This window comes from Parasteatoda tepidariorum, chromosome 8 (genome assembly GCF_982258835.1).
Source record: "Parasteatoda tepidariorum strain Cologne lab strain chromosome 8, Ptep-v5.0, whole genome shotgun sequence".
NCBI lineage: Eukaryota > Metazoa > Arthropoda > Arachnida > Araneae > Theridiidae > Parasteatoda > Parasteatoda tepidariorum.
The window spans coordinates 88,784,706-88,806,057 of NC_141762.1; the positions used below are offsets into that span (position 1 = coordinate 88,784,706).

General features: G+C 33.4%; 3 protein-coding genes across 4 annotated transcripts; all 3 read right to left on the reverse strand.

Annotated features, from left to right (window-relative positions):
- Nucleotides 1-4,452: 4,452 nt before the first annotated feature.
- Nucleotides 4,453-9,809, reverse strand: LOC147806519 (uncharacterized). Of its 2 annotated transcripts, none has more exons than XM_087169310.1 (3): nt 9,598-9,809; nt 8,839-9,040; nt 4,453-8,126 (listed from the first exon to the last, which is right to left on the reverse strand). In XM_087169310.1, the coding sequence occupies exons 1-3, from the start codon at nt 9,664-9,666 to the stop codon at nt 8,116-8,118; spliced, it is 282 nt and encodes a 93-aa protein (XP_087025436.1). In that variant the 5' UTR covers nt 9,667-9,809; the 3' UTR covers nt 4,453-8,115. The 2 variants fall into 2 exon arrangements, with proteins under 2 accessions (XP_087025436.1, XP_087025434.1); XM_087169308.1 differs by having other exon boundaries at nt 6,626-8,126; nt 8,843-9,040.
- On the reverse strand, nt 4,692-7,319 carry LOC147806520 (uncharacterized). The gene has a single exon (XM_087149660.1). The coding sequence runs from the start codon at nt 7,317-7,319 to the stop codon at nt 4,692-4,694; it is 2,628 nt and encodes an 875-aa protein (XP_087005786.1).
- Nucleotides 9,810-12,935: 3,126 nt separating the features above from the next.
- LOC107451125 (uncharacterized protein F54H12.2-like) lies at nt 12,936-14,243 on the reverse strand. Its single transcript, XM_016067120.2, has one exon. The coding sequence runs from the start codon at nt 14,241-14,243 to the stop codon at nt 12,936-12,938; it is 1,308 nt and encodes a 435-aa protein (XP_015922606.2).
- Nucleotides 14,244-21,352: the final 7,109 nt, after the last annotated feature.

Here is a 21,352-nt window from a genome sequence, read left to right on the forward strand (position 1 = left end):
TATCCCCAGGGCAAAGCAATGTAATCTGAAGGATGCCCTAGGGCTGGTTTCTCGAAATCTATGTTATGATCAAGATCAATTGGTAGAGTAAAATTTATGTCCTCGAGTCTCCAGCCCCACTTCACCCTTTTGCAAAAGATGTCCTCCACGATTTTCAAACCAATTGGCATAACACCCGCCAGTATCTGGATTGCCTCTGTGCTCGTTGTAGCATAGGCCTTCGTGATGGTTAAGAGTGGTATTCGCTGGATACTGTTTAATTTTTCGTTAATTCTCCTAGTATTTCTGTACCAGACACTGGCGGCGTAAAGTATAATTCTTTCACTTGCCTGGAGATATATGCGTTTCAACAATTGTGGTCTGAGACCCCATGTAACTCTGGCGACTCTCCTAATTCCCTGATTAAAACCTGTAATTCTGTCTCTAATATCATTTAAGTGTGGAATCCATGTCAGACCTGGATCGAGGGTCACCCCTAAGTATCTCATCGTACTTACATTTTTAATATTGTTCGTATCATCCGGTCTAAATTTAATACAGGGGAGTCTTCCCATCTTTTTTTTATTTTTTGGAAATGTAATAAGTTGAGTATAAATATGTTTAATAGTGAGCTGTTCTCTACAATGAGAACATTCGGGTGCAGTTTCGTTTAATAAAAGATGTTTATGGGTTACTCGAGAGTGACCAAGCGCAAGCGATTTAATATTACTTCTTGCTTTCGACTAATGTTTAGACTTTTATAAGATTTAATAGAAGGTTTCAGGTCATGCAATTTATTATTTATTTCATTCTCCCAATCATTTTGCCAGTGTAAATACTGTTCATTGTCAATTGCATTTTTGATATCTGTGTAGGTAAGGGGGTTGTTTGTTACATTGTTTGTTGACTTAGCCACTTTATCTGCTGCTTCGTTACCCGAAATGCCAGCATGGCATATTCTTTTAGGAGTAAATTCCTGTCTAGGTTTAAAATATTATTTATAATAGAATGTGTATTCAGTTCTTTATTTTGTAAGGCAACTATGACACTTTTTGAATCTGAATATATTATCCATTTTTTCAACCTTTAAGAAGAAATCAATTGAACAGCCAGATAAACCGCATAGCATTCAGATGTAAATACGGAGCATTTTGAATGTAATTTTTCAGATATTGTGGAGATAGGGGTAACAACAGCGCTTGCAACATGGTCAAGGCCTTTAGAGCCATCTGTAAAAATGGAATTAAAATTACTATATTGTTCTTGGTGTGAATTAAAAAACTGCAAGTAAATGTCAGCAGCAGTTTGTGCTTTTGTCAGATTGTTAAAAATATCAATAGTTTGGAGAGAAATGATGTCCCAAGGAGGTCTTAATTCGCTCGCAGGTAAAATATTAAAGTCTTCAAGGTTTAGGTCAGATAAAAGCTTTCTTATTCTCAAACCAAAAGTCGGTATTGCAGAGGGTCTGTTACTAAATAATCTTTCATAAAATGGAGTTGTAACATTTGAAAACATGGGATGTATAGGATGGCTTTTGACATGAAAATAGTATCTCAAAGCTAACTTATTCCGTCGCTGAGCAAGAGTTGGTTCATGATATAAAACGTTTAGACTTTTTATGGGTGATGTGCGAAATGCTCCTGTTGCTATACGTATGCCGGAATTATGGATAGTGTCAAGATATTTAAGAACAGATTTTTTAGCTGATCCGTAGACAACGCAACCATAGTCAAGTTTAGATCGGATGATACACCTATATATTTTGAGCATGGTATCTGTATCTGCACCCCAAGAGGTGTTTGTCAAAACTTTAAGTAAATTTAATTTTAGTCCACAGGTTTTTCTTAAGTGCTTAATATGAGATGCAAAAGTGAGTTTAGAGTCTTAAGATCAAACCAAGAAATTTCGTTTCGCTTAAAACGGGAATTCGGAAGCTTTTGAGATATAGTTCAGGATCGGGATGGAGTCCTCGTCGTCGACAGAAGTGTATACTAGTTGTCTTAGTTGTAGAAAAATTAAAACCATTTAACTCAGCCCATTGGGATAATTTATTAATGGCGAGATGCAATTGTCTTTCGATAGTGTGCATATGAGATGCTTTACAGGAGATCCGCAGATCATCAACGAATAACCTGCCGTCCACTGTAGATGGTAATGTAGTTAAAATATCGTTTATTTTATAAGAAATAAGGTTACACTAATGACACTACCTTGAGGAACACCTTCCTCTTGGTTAAAGGTGTCAGATAAAGTGTTATTCATTCTAACTTGAAATGTCCTGTCTGTTAAAAAGTTTTTAATAAAATAAAACATATTTCCATTAATGTCATAGTTTAAAAGGTCCCTTAATATGCCGTATCTCCACATTCGATCATACGCTTTCTCAATATAAAAAAATATCGTCACAAGATGTTGCCTTTTTATAAACGCTTCACGTATATCAGTTTCTAAAAGCATAAGATTGTCAATTGTCTAATTAAAACGTTTTAAAAATCAACGGAATTCAGGGCCTGATCATCGGCTAGGCCCAATACGCATGGGCCTAGGGCCCACAATGTCTGCGGGACTTCAAAAATTAGTAAAAAGTCCTCAATATTACTATATTTTTTAAATATTGAAAAAAAAAACAGTTTTTCTCAAAAAAATTTCTTTTTTTTAATTCTTTAGAGCTTGATTACCCAAATCTTTCCCTTCTAATGAATTATTATACAATTTTCTAACTGTGCCCTCCATTTTTAATTTAGTTATAATTACTAATTGCTCCTTTTCCCAATCTGCTAATTTAGCAGTAGTTTCAAGAACCTGAAAATACTCATCATAATTATCACTAGTTAGATTGGGGACAATTGACAATAGAAATGGGGATTTTAATCATTCTGCCATACTTAATTGCTTATGTTTTCTATAAAATAATATACAAATAACAGTATCTATAAATACTACCACATAACCAAATATTAATTAAAAGTGTCTGCCGATCCCACCAGAAATATATATGGTGATGTTCAGATAAAAGGAATACCTTTTTGCTTCTTTCTTTTTGCAGAAGTATGAGGCGCAAGGGTCGTGGCATCCAAAAATATGCATAGGTAAAATGTCTTCTTTTAACGCACGGATTCTATTGTTTTCGGGTACATTTTGTTCGTTTTTTCTGAATCGAACGGCCATGGTAACTGCTGTCCGAAATCTAAGTATTCTATCGTCGAGCAACTTCCTTAGTGTGTGGTGCCCGTATTTACCACACTTAACGATTTCTTTCAGCTTATTAGAAGCATTTCTCAAGAGATGATTTGTGCACTCAATTTTTTCGACGGTGACAGTGTGATATGGCCGAGAATCTAAAATCTTCTTATAGAAATTTCTGTCCCGTTCTCCAATGAATTTTGAATGAATTAATATATGCATTTGAATGCTATTATTAAACCCTTAGTAGGGGAAAATTGAGCGTTCAACCCCACTTTTTTTACTATGGGATGAGCGTTCAACCCCACTTTTTTTTTACTATGGGATGAGCGTTCAACCCCACTTTGGGTCGATGTCCTCTTTTACTCTAGTTCTATGGGATGAGCGTTCAACCCCACTTCGGATCGATGTCCTCTTGACTATAGGATGAGAGCTATACCTCACTTAATTTCTATTGGTGCTACTGTTCTGTTTAAAATTAAATTAAGTATATTTTTTTAATACTCGTGACTCCATCTGGTGAGTGAAATAAGTACTAAAGTTTTAGAATCTATACTCTTTTAAAATGTGAAAAATGGAGTACTCATGCTGACATCTAGTGTATGAAATAGCAAGCATCTTATTTTCTTTTTTTCTTATATAAACTGAATAATTTTCTAAGGTAATATATAAATACAGATATTTTAAGATGCGTTTCGAACCAACAACCTAACAATTACAAAATGTTTTCATGGCACAGCGATTGAGCAGCACGCTTAACCGTTGTACCATGAAAACACATCCACTTTAAAGAAATATAAGATTTTGTGCATCTCCATTGAACAATGTAACTTTTCTCAACTTTGTTTTAAAATAAAGAAGTATCTCTCAAGTATAAAAGTTTCATTTCTCTTTTTACATATTTTAATTATAATCCATTTATTATTTCTTAGAGTATTAATGAGCAAAATTAGACTCATTTATAAGCAATTAAACTATCAAATATATGAAAATATTTATTGCATTTTATTTTACACTTGCAAGTAATTTTGTCTAGTAAGTATTTTTTTATTATTAATAATTTTTTCATTTCTTTTAAATTTATTATTATTTTAGTTTTGTCCTTTTCTTTATTCACTTAGTTCTTAGATATTTTTTCTCGTTTTCACTCCTATCTATATTTTTATTATATAGTTATTTTCATATTTCTTTATACATTTTTTCATTGTCCGCTGTAAATAAAAAGATCATGCCATTTTACTTGTTTCTATACGTGTAATGAAATAGAAAGGAAATAATAAAGTCAAAAAAGAAAGATAAACAGATTTTTATTGAATAAAAAGATACTTTACACAATTACATACATCCTTTTATAGCTGATTGTAGCTGGTTGAAGACAATAAATAATAAAACTGTTGTAACAATAAAGACAAGTCTTTCTCACATACATTTTATGTACAAATAAATAGGGGGGAAATAAAATAAATAATAATTTATTTAAATGGGAAGTGAAGTTTGCTACGCTAAATTTTAAAATAATAAATAAACAATTAAGAACCCCCGATTTTAAAGTGACCGTGTGCTAAAGTGTCACACCCGTTTTCTAATATGTACCGCTTATCATCTAGAGGACAAAGGGCTAGTTTATTAGTTGTAATCGAAAGTAATTCATGATTTTTTGAAACAATAGTTTTCATGTTTTCCCGAAATCTGCAATTTTCGAAAAGACATTTTTTAAACATGTCATGCTTTAAACGTTTTTCTCTAACATTTTTCACGACTCCTTTCGCTGTTTTCTTTTCACCTTTCCCAGTTAATAAAGAATACATTTTTGAGCGCAACCCGACGAATTCTTTCACGATAACACCATTCATCTCATCTTTCATTTTACCTACTACTTTCTTATTTTTACTGCAATATAAAAAATGATCTTCGGGGTAATCAGAAGTGTCATAAAGCTCGAGGTGATGGGACATGTCCAAGTAGACATTTTCAGTCTGAATCTCATAACAAAGAGAGTCGGTATCAGTAAATAGTAGTTTCGCTTTATCACCATATTTAGTTTTAATATGATTATAATGAAACTGATACATGAAAGTCTTACTAATATCCAAAACGGAGAAACCAGTATACAGAGGACGATTAAGAGTTAAGGATGTAACATTTCGTGTTACAATAACTAAATCTGGATCAATAATTTTAAACGATTGGAAAGAGGGGGATGCAATTAATTTTAACGCCCTTTTCTTATCTGTTACAATGTCCACGTTTAAGCGATTGCGTACGTTCTCCATACTCTTACCGAAAACCGCGTTATTCATTAACTTCCAAAAATCTTTGTCAAAAGAATTAGTTGCATTTTTCCGCATGTTTGTGTTGAAATTAATGTATGCACGAAGCCAAGGTTCTTGTTTGAATAAGAGAATTTTATGTATTTTAGTCATTTTGAGTCCTAAATTTAAATATAATTTCAAATTTCGGTAATGAAGGATATATCTACATTTATCATTTAAATTTGGTATCAGTTTCGATACATTATAATTATTAGAAACATTTAATGCGGCTGCAGCTCTTTGAGAGTATGGAGAGAGCATATTGAATTGTACTTTCATTTGTTCAGGAGCGACTGGAAGGTCATTGTGTAACTCATGTAATTCTGCAGGATATTCCAGGTCTACCTCGAGAATCATCCCTTCGTCTGCCTCATCAGATAATGATTGTATGTATTCTACGGATAGATCTAAATTTTGCGACCAACGGAATTGTTTTGTAGGCAAGTAGCTTTGCATTGCTCCACCATAGAGGTTATTCATATCTAAATAAATGATATAGGATGAGGGAATATTACAATCAAATTCATTACCCATGTAAATGTTATTGGCTCGGGCATACCGGTTTGAAATCATGGAGACACCACCCCTTATTCCCCTTTCGACAAATAAATGCATGGTGGGGTCAGTTAAAAGTTCCAGTTCGACGCGTGTCATTTTTAGACACGCCTGCCACGCATAACCTGGTAAGGTGAAGGTGTGGCATGCGTCAATTTTGAAATGCGTTAAGCATAAAGATCTAAATTTTTCGAACACATCGGCCAAAAGGAGAGTATCAGTCTTAACATATAAATTATGATAATCTCTTAAAGATTGCATATTAAAAGTTTGAAATACCGTACACGCATGATTATATTCCGCTTCAGTAATATGTGTATCATTTAAACTATTGTAAAAAAGCTCGCGAGGGGGTAACTCGGTTTCATTGAATTTCTCCATACAGTCAAAGTAATCATAGGGGTAAACACCTTTACGACGTAAAAGGGGGAGTAATTCCGGTTCTATTTGAGAAGAAAGGATACGAAAATCGCATTCATCCAAGTTGTTCGCTAGCTTATCGAGGGAAGATGGTAAAAACTGTAGAGAGTCTAAAAATTGGAGATTACTGATAGAAAAGGTTATGAATTTTTCAGAGTTTGTTGCAATACACGTCGTTTTTTTGTTTTTAAATTTACTAAGAGTTTTAATGATGTGATGACTGTCATATCCTTTTAGATTGTGGAATATGACAGGTATTTTTTGAATAAGTTTATAATTCAAGTTACATTTTGAGTGTAAGGCACCGCGAAAAGCACCTGATATATGACAGTGATCTCTCACTCTATCATCATTCAAGGGCTCTTCACAAATAGAACAATGAGTTTGATTTAAAAACATTTCATAGTCCTCATTACTTAATTGCATAGGTTTATTGGCAGAAAGTAAATCTTTAATCATCCTTTCTTCCCTCAATAAACTATGAACGAGATGTTCCGCAGCATTTTCTCCGCAATACACGACGGGAGGTTTAATGCATTCACCTTCATTCCCAATAATGACGTATGAATATCCGCAGGGTATGTGATGAGCATTTACTTCAGTTTGCGATCTTAATGAAGTTTCATTTTTAGATAATATACACTCAAAATCAGCGTATATCACATATGGAATTTTGTGCATCAAGTGCACGGAATTAAATTTTAAAACTCTCTCTTGATCATTAGGCATCTTAGTTTTCTGCATTTTATGTTCTTTACAATAAACAACGTGATCATCTAAAGCAGGTTTAGTCGCAAAACGATGGAGACAAAAGTCACAATAAAATAATGCACCGTTGTGATGGGTTAAATAAGATAAAAGTCTACTCATATTTCGAATTAAACAAAAGTGTCGGGTTTCTCTCTCGGATATTAGTAAAAGATTTATGTGATGCACTCCGCTTCTGTTTGTTGAAAGATGAAGAGGGAATATGTCTCCTTTTTCATGTCCAAATACATTTATTGATAAATTATTTTGTTTCTCAAATTTAGAAACTTTATTAAGTTGCATGGGAAATGATATACCTGTCAAGTTTAATTCATTTTCAAAGGGTTTATAATTTGAAGGGCGATTCGCATGTTTATTATCGTTACAAGGGTGAATATGAGCTAGTACTCAATATAAAAAACATTTTTCATCGCTCATGTTTCGAATATTCAAGACAGCCCGTCGTTTGACTATTTCCGGTGGGAGGGGGATGTAGGAGGAACCGTTAAATGGAACATAAAGAGCGGAATTTAATTCTAAGTAGTTCACTTCTTCTAGTAACCACCCACTACCTCTATCGACAAATTCGTCAAAAGATGAGATAATCTTAACGTATGCACACTTCACTTCCTCATTTAATGAGTTACAACTTAGCGATACTTGATTACAACTCCTAAAAAAGGAACTCGCAAGTTCTCTCTCCCCATCTTGTCCTTTACGAGAGAAAAGTGCCTTAATACAGACGTACCATTTAATAGGAGCTGATGAGATTGTTAATCGGAGGGCATTTAACAATTGTGGCTTAACATCCTCTAAGAATAATAATAAGTCTTTATTCTTACTACTGTGTAACATCTGGCTTTGAAACGACTCTAGTCCTCTCCTTCCATCAGCCACTCCACTCATTTCCATCTGCACATCATTGGACGTCTATAAATAACAGAAACAAAAAATTTGTCATGCAATTTAAAAATAAAATAAAAGTCATACGACTTGAAAGGAAAAAAACATTTTAAAAAAAAAGATGAAAAGGGAAGCAAAAGAGTTTAAATTAATATTAACTTGATAGGTTGAACTCCGACCCACCCCAAGGGGGTAAACGGAGATAAAAGTTAAATTATCACATTGAAATTTCTCTTAAAACTACAGTAAAATTTTGCCAAATGACAGTGGTGGTGATCAGTTAAAAGTGTATTAACTAAAACATTTGACAATTAAAAACATGCTTTAAAGGCAATGAAATCTAATAGCGTCGGTGTAAATGTCGAGAATTAAATGATTATAATAATAAGGAAACAAGAGATGAAAACAAAATCTCAAAACTAAAATCAATGAGAGCTAAAAGTCCTAAGCATAAATATCTAAAAGTCTGAATAGAAGTCGATGAAGTCTAAAATCAAAAGTAGATAAAATTTCAAAATGTAAGGTTAAAAGTTGATGTTAACTTGATGTTTCATTCATTTTTATTTTGTTTTGAAAAGTCTTATTTATATTTTAATTAATTTTTTAGAAAAGCTACTCTTTTAGATTTAATCGTAGCGAAAAAACTACAAACAAGTCTTTAAATATTAAACAATTCTGTTGCGATAAATGTAATTTCGAGAAACATAATATAATATGATGTATAGACAAACAAACTTACTCACGCTGGGTTGGGGGATATTCTCTTCCTCACACTCCATGGGAGAATCGAGAACGGCATCAGCGACAGCTCTATCGGCTTCAGGATCGTCCATCTCCTCATCACTTGATGACACCCTTCGTCTTTTTCGTCTTTTTTTGACATTTGCAACAGATTCTGATTTAGATGAAGCATATTCCCGATTAATTCTATCTATCATTTCCTGAAATAATGATAATAAAAAATGTGGATCAGTATTACAATAGAACTGAAACATTTGTAAGAAAAAAGAAAACATTGAAGAGTGAAAAATCTTAATTTAGAATTTATGTATGTCATATAACATCTCCATTCTTTAACATAAATAAATAATTAAATAACAACAGGAGAAGATGTTATATTTCTATTACTAGTAATATTCAAAAGAGAAAAATGAGAACGAAAGAAAAATAAATAAATGAATAACTAAAAGTGAATAAAAAGAAAATGAATTAATTTATCATTTCCTGAAATAATGATAATAAAAAAATGCAGATCAGTATTAAAATAGAACTGAAACATTTGCAAGAAAATAGTATAGATTGAAGAGTGAAAAATCTTATTTTAGAATTTATGTCATATAACATCAGCATTCTTTATCATAAATAAATAATTAAATAACAACAGGAGAAGATGTTATATTTCTATTACTAGTAATATTCAAAAGAGAAAAAGGAGAACGAAAGAAAAATAAATAACTAAAAGTAAATAAAAGAAAATGAATTAATAAATGTTACTTACTTGTGAGATATTTCTAATGACTCGATCAGCTTCTTCATCATCCATGGTCATATCCAAAGGTGTATCCATTTTGGGGTGGAGAAAATAAATATCTGTAAATTTACGGAGGTGAAGTTCACCCTAAGACGTGTGGACGAGATTTGGCTCTATCCTACGTTGAAGCACCCCCCTTTTATATTGAAACTTATCATTAGTTTCCAAACAACGAAAATAAACAAATAAATAAAAGTAGGGGTAGCTGCTAAGTGCAGTAGGTAGACATGTACAGGCGACAATGTTTGTAGATAACTCACTATTCCTCATTAAGCATTACTAAGAGACATCAGTTTATCGTTACCAATGAAAGAACATTCTCTTGACGATGATAAAATTTTCTACCACTTTGTCGATGAAAAGAGACTCTCCCTTACTCATCGATAAAATACTTTTCGTCCATAAAAACTGATTCTTTTACTTTACCCATTAAACAAAGTTTTTTTTTTTTATCTGAAATAGGTATACCTATCTACTTATTGTCAAATTCTTTCTTCTAAACTGAAAAAAGAAAATGTCAAATCCTCTATCTCACCATTTAGGATAGTTTCTTATCCACTCTTTACGCAGACAATCGTAATGGATTCAGTGTCTCATTTTCAGGGTTGATATCGCTTTCGTTCATTATCTGAAAAGCAGCAACAACACTGATTTTTCTCTGTCCATTGTATTTTAAATCGAATGTATCATTGCAAATAGTGAAGGAGACGTTATCCGAAATTGCGATTCCATCTCGACGGCATAAGTCTACGACATTATGTGTGTTTAAAATGTTTGCGGTGAAAAGTATTACGTTTATCAGAATAATCATTATCAAAGAAACGACTCGACTGTCTAAAGGCATGATGGGTTCTGTGTAAGGAACACGAGGGTGTGTGATAGTGATAGAATGTTTCTTATGACGTATTCGCGATAATAAAGCGTCAAATGATTATAATTACGGTTTATAATTAGAATAACGTCGCGCCAATCCACCGCGTACGGACGCGAGGGGAGGCGCCGCGACCACCCGCCCGCTCGCCCGCCCGCCCCGCTTTTCGCGTCACGCGGACGTTGAATGATAACGTAATCGTAAAGTAAGAAATGAAGAAAGAAGTAAAAACGGCAAATTTATTAATTAATTTATTTATTTGTAGTAAATACGTTCACGTATCAATTACATTTGTAACCATTGACATGATTTAATTTTAGATTTTTTCACTTTGCGTACAAGAGAATATCCTTTTTGCGAAACATAGGATTCATTTTTAATAAATGATTGTGGTAAATTAATGTCTTTGAGAATTTCACGAAATTCTTCTTGTCCTGGAATAAACGTATCACTTTTCCTTTTTCTCACCACACTGTTGATCAAATCTACCATGTTCGAATTTTTCACTACGTTTCCTTTGTGTACGAGTTCCCCTCGAGGTGTCCAAGACACTATGCTGTTGTTTCTCTTAAAAACATCTAGAATGTTTTTTGTGTTCGTCATGTACTGTTTTGGAATGGCAGACAGCATTAAACTTTCAATATAATTCTCCTCCTTTATTTCAGGTTTCATTTCAGGTAATTCTTCAGAGGGAGTCTCCTGATTTGGTACAGGTGAATTTAATAAATCAATTTTTATTCTTTTTAACAATACTTGATTGTACATTTTTATTTTCTCATCTTCGTCCAACTGTGATTGTAATATTTTTTTCATTTCGCGATCCAATTCGCTGAGTTTTTCGTCAGATGGAAAGTGGCGTGAAACGATATGTTCGGGTACTAATATCATCTTTTTAGCATATTCCATATTTATTTATTTGTTTAACAGAGTCGTTAAAACGCTGAGAGCTGCGGGTAAAAGGAGTGGCAGTAGAAATCCTCCGTTTTGAACGATGAGGTTACGCTTCTTTTTCAAAGATACCTTTTTGTCAGAGAGTTTTCTTAAGGTATGTTTATGACGAGCTAACTTTCTCTTTTGATGTGAGGAGATTGGTATATTCCCTTTTAAAGTGTTTAAACAACACTCAGAAATGCATTTAATTGTTGTTTGGGGAATTTTTCTCAGTAGGGATTTCAACGATTTCTTAGGACAGATCAATATTAGTCTAAGTCTTTGCATATCCTCTTTCGAAGCACCCATGATATCAAATGGATACGTACAGTTTGAGTTGACTCTTTTTATTTCAATTGGTAAACACACGTTTCTTCACCCGGTAATATTTCCGTACGCAAGCGCAGGTTTTCTTCTGTTTCGGTCCTTAAGTCCACCATTAAATAGGAGTAAGGTTTTTTAGTAGCATCTTCGAATACTTCGAGAAAAAATTTTAAATTTCTGGGGTATAACTGTCTTCCTAAATGAGATATCTGACTCACATCTCGCCTAGACTTGAATAGAAACAAATAATGTGAGTTTAAGGATATTTCTCTAAATTCTTTTCCTTTATGAAATATATTCTGACTAACTGTGATAATCGATATATTCATGTGATGCGATCCTCGAGTATACAGCTGAGTAATGCGCTTGTTATCTCCGCATTCAGACATCAAATCATCTAAAATGAAGAGAGTATTTTTACCCGCGTAACTACTGAAATTTTCAGGTATACCTTCTATAAAAGTGACATTAGGTATTTCGTCATATAAATACTGATATATTCCGTAAAACCAAACAATAGTATCAATTTTTGGGAAGATTAATTGCGTGTGATATTTTAAAAAATTCCTTAAAAAGTGTGTCTTTCCGCAAGAGGTAGGCCCGCAAATGAGAGCTGTAAAGGGAGCTTTTAATCTCAATGACTCCATGATGATAAATGAGAGAAAGAAATATTAACACACCACATTTATTTATCCACTTTATTATGAAATGAAAAAAGGTACATATTCACGATACAGTTTTTTCTTCACAAAGTTATACACTTGTTTATCATTTTGTATAGATTTTACTTGAAAGGAATTAACGATACATTTCATCGAATGGTTTCTGCAACGAAAATACAAGTAAAAAATACAATATTGTCCGCAGACAGCGGTCGAATCACTTTGAAGAGGTACATCATTATAAGTAACAAATTCATAGTTTTTACAATAATTGCGAATGTAGTGGTTAAAAAAGTCTGATGAATGTCCATACGAATCAAAAAATTCGACTGAATGAGGAGACTCGACATAAAAAGCTAACCAATGACTTCCTGGTTTGTTGTAAGGATCTGTATTCACGATGAATGCAGAAGGAAATCTACTTATTCGTTTTGGAATTTTATCACTCGCAAAAACACCGATGAAAATCTGTTGAGTGAATGTATCTTTATTTAATACTTCTTCGATTTGTAATGTATTCATACCGAAAAATCGCACAAAACACTTCTAGATTTTGTAATCTCGATTACGTTTTGAAATTCTGCGTAAATAAGCATCGAAATTGTTTTAGGTAGAGCTTTGGAGAATTTGAGTTCAATTCTTAAATTTCCTTGGCGAATTAAATTGAGGTAACTCCCATCACACAAGTCGGGAGTTAAATCAAAGGCGTACATAGTATATCCCTTAGAAAATTCATCACGATTTATGTAAATTCCTTTGTTGCTCGCTAATTTCTCACTTCCCAACAACAAACTGTTGTAAGAGCGAATATATTGCTCATCTTCATAATTTGGTGTCAGAGGTTTGTAGCACACTGGATTACCATCCACATACACACCAACGAAGTTTACGTCATTATGTTTGAAATTAAAAGGATTCGTAGTATAAGTACCGTTGAATGCATCATTATCTATACAGGTTAAAATCAATCGTTTCGGTAGTGGACCCAAGAAAACATTATCCTGAGAAAAGGAGAATGATCCCTTAGGGATAGAATACATTTTGCATAATACTCTATCTAGAGGATATTTTGCTGAAGTTTTTTCTAAGGCTTTTGCGTGTCCTATCAAGACTCCAGGGCTCACTTTAACTTTACGAACGAATAAAGATGCATGTTCAAACACTATTTGATAATTCCCTTTTACAGGTGATATGAGGCAAAATTCTGGTTTATTTCTTACGAACTTTAGTTTCAAGTCTACCATATTTAACATTAAACGGTCTTGATAAAAAATATCGCAATGTAAATTTCCGATCATTTCTAACACTTTCCCTTTTGCAATCATTGAAGAACGCTTTTTCAATCCTTCATTCTCTTTGAAGGGATCATTTTCTTCGAGGTGGCCAGCAGTATCTTTGTAAAAGCATTCGGAAGTTAAAAAACTTTTCTTATAATCAGAGCCGTAATTTAATAAAGTTTCAATGTAAGATCTATACGCGTAAGTATTACTAGACGAAGATATGGTGCGATCATTCAACATCACATCGATTTGAGAAAAAAGTGAATGAAAAAATAAATTACAGGTGGAAATTTTCTCATTTTCTGGTAAAGGAGCATTATCTTTCAAAATCTTTACTTTAACGTAGAGTTGGGTAGCACTCAAGTCGAAATATTCCTCCGAAGTTCCAGATATATTAAATTCTATAGGGAGATCATCACGGATGCTTGATATGGGATAGTATTCCGACCACTGTCCTTTTTCTATGGCAGTTTGTGTGGGTGGCATGAGGAATAAATCGAGTTCGGATTTAACAGAGGGTATAGAATCATTTCTTATCAATGCCATGTTAGCTAAAAATATCAGATGTGCACACTTTGCGATACTTTTTACTACTAACAGATTTTCGGTTTCTACGTTTCCTTTTATTTCCACCAACCATGGTTTTTACTTTATCTGCAGCTTTATTGGATAATATTTTAGTTGCCTCCTTTATACGCTGTTTCGAAGCAACTTTTAAATCCTTTCCTTGTATGTAATCGTTTGCAATATCCACTCCCGACCTGAGAGCCTGTCTCCCCACCGCTTTCGCGCCAGATTTGAATAAAGGTAAAACCATTCGAAACATACTTTTAAAAATTCCACCTAAACCACTTCCTCTTTGAAGAGATACACCTTTATAATAAGATAATCCATTTCCTGCTTGATTCGAGTAATAATCTTCGAAAGATTTCGTACAGCAGTGATAGTTTTGATACATTTTTTTTTTCTAGAGAAAATAATTTATTTTGAGCTTATAAAGTTTTCAAGCGAAAGTGAAGTTTCACTATCAACTTCCCTCGTTCAAATGACACGTATCGACCAGAGTGAGTTCTTATAACTATTTCGATTGACTCAATGTGTTTTCTACTCAGGGGTAAATAGTGCGGTCTATCAAATTGAGCATGCACCATTTCTCCGTCTTCTCCTTTCACTGTCAAAATTCGTAAAAGGGGTGCTACTACATCACCCACCATTTCAGGTTGTATAATATCAGTATACACATACAATAAACGCAAATCAACGTTTGGATCTGCTACGAAAGGACTTTCCATAGAAAACGTACCTGGAAGTATAATATTTTCTCCCAATATTTCGTTGTGAGGAAAACCTAAACTTTCAGCCAACCCCTTAGATAAACGCAGTGTAGCTCCGTTCGACAATTGCAGTTTAACTTTCTTTGTAAATTTATTATATCCTAGTTGTATCTTAATATTTTTTTCAAATTGACCGATAATTTCATTCACTGATTCATAAGAACCACTCGGAATAGAGTTTATTTTTTTTACCCCATTCCCTAAATCGTATTCATATGAATTTTCACCGTCAATTATATTATTCCACATTCTAGGATAAATTATTTCCACTAAACCAACCTCCCATTCACCAAAGAGTTCTAATCTTCTTGGGAGCTTTGTGTGAAAATGGGACATTACATTGTCGGGAAAAACATTCATGGAAGCATCACTCGGTAGTGTAATATAGAAACTCATTGTGTTAAATGATGTAACAGTGAGAGGCCATTCGATTTTTATAGGGCGAATAAGTCATTCGAAGGAAGTCAAGTGTTAAATTTATCAGGGTAACCTTTAAATTTAACTAAATATTGTAACTTGTTTCTATGAAAACGTTTTTTTAAAATTTTTTCTACTGGAAACGTTTTAGGGAGAACAACTCTTTGTAATTCCTGAGCATAAAATGTGCCTTTAATTTCTCCCTCCATCAAATCTTTAATTTTATACACTGGCGGTATTCTAGGTATACAATGGGTGATAGTGAATATTTCTTCGGACCAGTTATTTTCATATCCTTTCTCAAAAATCATTTTCGATTTTGCTATGCGGACATTTTCCCCAATTTTAAAAGCACATTTTTTTCTTTTGCGTAAAGGAGTATTTTCATATAAATTATCTAAAACTTGCTTCTCATTTTCCTTTGTAACTTTAGCGGGTTCCATTTTAATGCTGCGGTGATAAGTATTATTGTAACTTTCCGTCACATTTTTTAACACACCGATAAACCTGAAAGTGTTTTTTGCAGTGAAATATTTCCAAAGTTTCGTTTTTAAAGTACGATTAAACCTTTCAATAATAGAACTTTTAGTTTGATTAAATGTCGTGAAAAAGTGCACTCCTTCTTCTTTCAGATAAACTTGGAATTTTTTATTAAGAAATTCTTTACCCTGATCTGTTTGCAACTTTAAAGGTCTCCTTTCTTTAAATATTTCTTTAAACGTAGATATGATACTCTCACTATTCTTTCGTTTCAATGGGAAAGTCCATGCATATTTGGAAAAAACATCAATGCACGTTAAGATGTAGCGATAACCATCGTTCAAACTCGTTATCGCCTTCAAATCAGCTATATCAGCTTGAAACTGTATATTTATCCCACTGACCATCACCCTATTCCGCTTAAAATTATTTCTTACGCTTTTGTGAAGAGTGTATGCATTTTGTGACGATAACCATTTTCTTATCTGTTTACGAGATACTTTTCCTTTCATCGAGCGGAACAAAGCTTCCACCCCACCGAAACTCCCAGGTAGAGTGGGGTCATTATAAAAATCGTCCAATTGCATTCTTACGGAGAGAAAATAAATATAATGTAACCATCTAAAAGTATACAACAAAAATGAGAGCAATTTGAAAATGTAAAACACATTTATTTTTTGAAAAAAAAAAATACACATGTAAGCAAAAATGAGTTTAAAAAAAAATTACATGTAAGTAGAAACAAATTTTACAATAAAATAATCTCAGTGGAAACATAAAAAATAATAAAATGGAAATATATATATACAAATATAGAAGATATTAATATAATACGACAGGATTGGGGTCGGATGCAACATACAAATCTTTAGCATTACTGAGCAATAAGTCTACATCAATTTTCGAAAAAAAGTTTTCATTAATATGGTGGGAAATATGGCTGTTTATGTTCACAAAGTTTTGAACCAATTCATTTAAGTTAATGCTTAAAATGGCTAAATCACCACAGCTTAAAAGCTTTTGCTCGAAATTGAAGGTTAAGCATTCATGTCCGAGTTGATTTGCATAATTTTCACTACAACCGAAACATTGGAATGTGGTGTTTACATTCGTCTCGATGAATGATTTGAGTAACTCCAGCAGTGAGGTTGTGAGTACATCGTCAACATCTGATAATTCCATAGGAGTTGGAATTAGAGGGGGTGGTCGCTTTTTCACCTCGTTTAACGCAACGTTTGGGAACATGTATTTGTATAGATGGAAAATGGCAGAGGATGTAATCTTTTTTTGTAGATCACTATCAGTCGCAAGTTTCACAAACTCTTGCTCCGATAGAGTACACATGGATTCACAAAATTTCCTGGAAAAGTCCTTTTTCTTGAAAAACCTTTGGAATGTCACATACGTTCCTATGTCAAGATCTGCTTTTGAAATATAGAGACTGTCGTTGAGAACAACGGAATCTCCAACCTTCACAGATTCTCCATAATCCTCTGACTTCTTTAAGAAAGCTATCCAAAGAGAAGGAGTGAGTGTAGTACCTTTATAAGTAGGAAACAGATTTCCATTTTCACCTTGTAGATATTCTCTCAAGTGAATAAGTACATTGCCGGAAAAATACACGACTGACACGTAGTTCAATCCACCTAGATGGTATAGGTGATTCGGTAATACGCTAGGAGTTTTCACGTCAGTAACTGGTGAAGATGCAGAAGCACTAACACTCCCCTCCATTGTAGCGAAAGAACGTTTCATCGTGGACTAAAAGGAGAGAGTAACGATTCTAAAAAGAACTTTTTGGAAATAAATGACGACTTCTAAACTACAAAGCTTTTCAAATATTCTTCGTCCAATCAGAGTTTAACACGTATGTGAACCAACAAGTTATCCTTATCGGAAAATCCTTTTAAAGAGTGACGTTATATCTTTACTAAACGCTTTTAACTTTATGTTGATGTAACCATAAATTTATCATTATTCTCAGAAACTTTTTTAATCACAAGAATCTTAACAAAAATGTTAATGCATTACACGTCACTGATAACGAGGAACCAAGAAAATCTCAATTTTTATCATACTCATTAACCATAGACACGCTATTTGAACAACTAAATACACATGTTTACCTTACTAACGAAATCTCCTCATTAATGATTCACCAATAAAATGAAAAGACTACGATCGTAAGATAAAAACAATTTATCACACGCACACACACACTTGGAAAAATACAAATGATCACAGTATTATTAATTACTAAAATTTATCGTTACATTTCATTCACATTCCACTTTTTCTTATCCTCATCAACTCTGTTGTCAAATTTAAAAGTATCCGTTTAAAAATATAAATTTTTCTTAGCTGTACATGCATCCATAGCACACTGGTTAGCGTCACAGTCAAACTAGTGTGTTATGGAAGCATTTTGTAATGGGGAGATTGCTGGTTCGAATCCTCAAATATTTTCTTTTTTTACAAAAAATAAATGTAAAATAGTAACTACTTTACTCACTAGAGAGCAGCATGAGTGAGATACATACACTATTTTAAAATATTTTCCATTTTTACAAAATTATTGTTTATTTCATTCACTAGATGGAGTTACTGAAGACTATATGAAACTAAGAAAAAATTCTAAGTCAAGAAATTTTTTTTTTTCTGAACGATAAAAATTAACTCACCGATAAAGTCAGGAAGGAGATGAACCGTCATCCCTACTCAGAGCTTATCAGTGGGGTAGAACTCTTATCCATACTGAGGAAGTGGGGTATAGCTCTCATCCTATAGACAAGAGGTCATCGATCCGAAGTGGGGTTGAACGCTCATCCCATAGAACTAGAGTAAAAGAGGACATCGACCCAAAGTGGGGTTGAACGCTCATCCCATAGTAAAAAAAGTGGGGTTGAACGCTCAATTTTCCCCTACTACCCTTCAACTAAAATGTCCGATTCCATGGCTGAAGAGTTCCCAGACCAATTTTTATAACAAATATGTTTCACATGTGATACTTGCTTGGTAATTGCTCGAGAGCATATGCAGCAATATTTGGTTCTCACTCCAAGAAAAAGAACTTTTCTTGCAGCTTGTCGAAGCAATTGAAGCCTATAATATATAATGAAAAATAAAAAATAATTCGAAAAACACAACTTTTAAGAAACATTAGTAATTTTTATATACTAATTAAAACGTTTTAAAAATCAACGGAATTCAGGGCCTGATCATCGGCTAGGCCCCACATTGTCTGCGGGACTTCAAAAATTAGTAAAAAGTTCTCAATATTACTATTTCTATTAAATATTGAAAAAAAAAACAGTTTTTCTACAAAAAATGTCTTATTTTAAAATTTCAAATTTCTTTACATTGTGATACGACCAAACTCAGGTAAACATTGCACTAATAAAATTCGAAAGTAAGGTGGGCTAGCTTTGTGTTCGTTTAGCTTATCAATAATTACAGATTAATGACATAGCAAAAATCCATGACAGTTCTTGCTTGTGGTCACCAATTGTCCTTACCTATTTTTTATTTGTGCATAACTTTCTTTCTTTTTTTATATATTTAGTAATACTATTTAAGATCAAATTTTAAAGCAGTAATGTGAATCAGATATTACTACAGAACACGATTTTGAAATTCTCATATCTAAATAAATTATTATTTAAATGTGTTTTTAATTTTCTATTAGTAGATACAATTTTAACTCTTTTGGAAATTTTTTATCTGTTGAAATGTATTTTTCAATATAAATTATAATTAGTAGAGGAAAAGGTGTAAATATGGGCACCCTCTTTTGTTACTTTCAATTTGAAAAATTGTTGATTTTTGTCTTTCATTAACAACTATTACAAGTTTCCTAAATGCGAGAAGGCAAAACAATGATAAACTTCAATTATTTCAAAAACGACGATTTTCAAAAATCTTTTAAAAAGCACCAGAAAAAATGGGGTGTAAATATGGGCCCTCTTCAAAAAAGTCACCAAAAATAGTTTAAAAACAGGATAAAACAATACAAAATGGTAGAGAATTTATTTATTACAGGAAAAATAATTATTTACAGAAATCGCAAACATAACTGGCTCTTTCAGCCCCGGCACATAACACATCTCACCCACACTTTTCCCCGAGTGTCTTCAGAGAACTTTCCATCACAAAAAATGCAAGTTGCATCGCTTGAGTCTGGTTTATCCCCACCGTTGACATCTAGATTGGTATCATCATCACTGTCCATAAGGGAAGGGTCATCGTAGTCTGATGAGTCCAATGATGAATCGTATCGTTGCGTGGGTCGAATTTTCTTTTTTTGAAGGCCTTGCGTCCCACCCCTGCCCCCTGGCCGGTCTCTTACACCGGGAAAACTCATGGACGTCTTCTTGAGAGCACTTTTGTCAAGCGACTTGGTCAACTGATCCTTGTATGGTGTTCCGGTGATGAGGCTGGACATTATTGCTTTGCGTCCACGAGTAGTGGTTCTCTTCTGAAGGTTGGGAAGAGGAGATATGTCGAACGGAAAAATTGCACTTGAAGCTCCCGGGGAACATTGCGGTATTTCAGCTGCCTTATCAATTGACAAGCAACATTTTCCACTATGGAGCAACTTTTTCCTGCATCCAACTCAGCAGCTATAAAGTCAGCGTCAGAGAAGATGTAGCGGTTCATAGGGTATATTCCAGTTACTTTGAACCCGTTTATTGCTATCTCAGCCGTTTTAGTACGAATGTAGGCTTGGGTAAAATTCTCCACGACATCATAAGGTGTGAGAGGACGCCCATTCTTTTGCAACCATACTCTCACTGCCTCGTTGTAGTACGTTTTCAGAGGCCCCATAAAAGTCCTATCTAGGGGCTGCAATTTGTGGGTGGAGGAAGGGAGATGATTGTCATATGGTTACTCTAGCCAAGTCAATCACATCAGGATTTCGAACGTGGCTTTAATGACAATCTAAGATCAACATTTCATCTATGCGTATTCACATTTTTTTTGTTATTCATTAAAATCACTTTTTAATCTTTTTCTATTCAGTTTCTAAGGTGACTTCTTATTGCCACACTTTTTAACCCTTTAACGGGCCCTTTATTTCTAGTAAAGGTAAATTAAAGTATTTTTGGAATTGAAATTGTTTTAAGTAATTAATATAAAAAAAGAAACTCATTTAGTTCATAAAAATGCCCTTTTTTTGGTGGTAAATATATTTAACATGACCTATTAGGAACTTACTGACTTTTATTTTTCTTTATTTATAAAATAAATTCCTTAAATGCTACAAACTTCAAACGGAATTATGTATTTTATAACTTTTATACGTTTTTTAAAAGTGACAAATGGTTACCAATTTTATTCAAACTCACTTCAAGAAAGCTGAAGTTATTGAAAAATAGAAACCTAAATTAAAAGTGGTAAAACGTGGTGGTAAGTATACTTACCACA

Bases quoted from the DNA above. Each gene is read 5' to 3' on its own strand.
- LOC147806520 (XM_087149660.1), bottom strand. From the start codon at position 7,319: ATGAGTAGACTTTTATCTTATTTAACCCATCACAACGGTGCATTATTT.
- LOC147806519 (XM_087169308.1), bottom strand. From the start codon at position 9,666: ATGGATACACCTTTGGATATGACCATGGATGATGAAGAAGCTGATCGA. The intron at 9,041-9,597 runs GTAAGTAACATT...TCATTATTTCAG, and splicing joins TCATTAGAAATATCTCACAA to GAAATGATAGATAGAATTAA. The intron at 8,127-8,842 runs GTGAGTAAGTTT...TGTTATTTATAG, and splicing joins AGAATATCCCCCAACCCAGC to ACGTCCAATGATGTGCAGAT.
- LOC107451125 (XM_016067120.2), bottom strand. From the start codon at position 14,243: ATGGCATTGATAAGAAATGATTCTATACCCTCTGTTAAATCCGAACTC.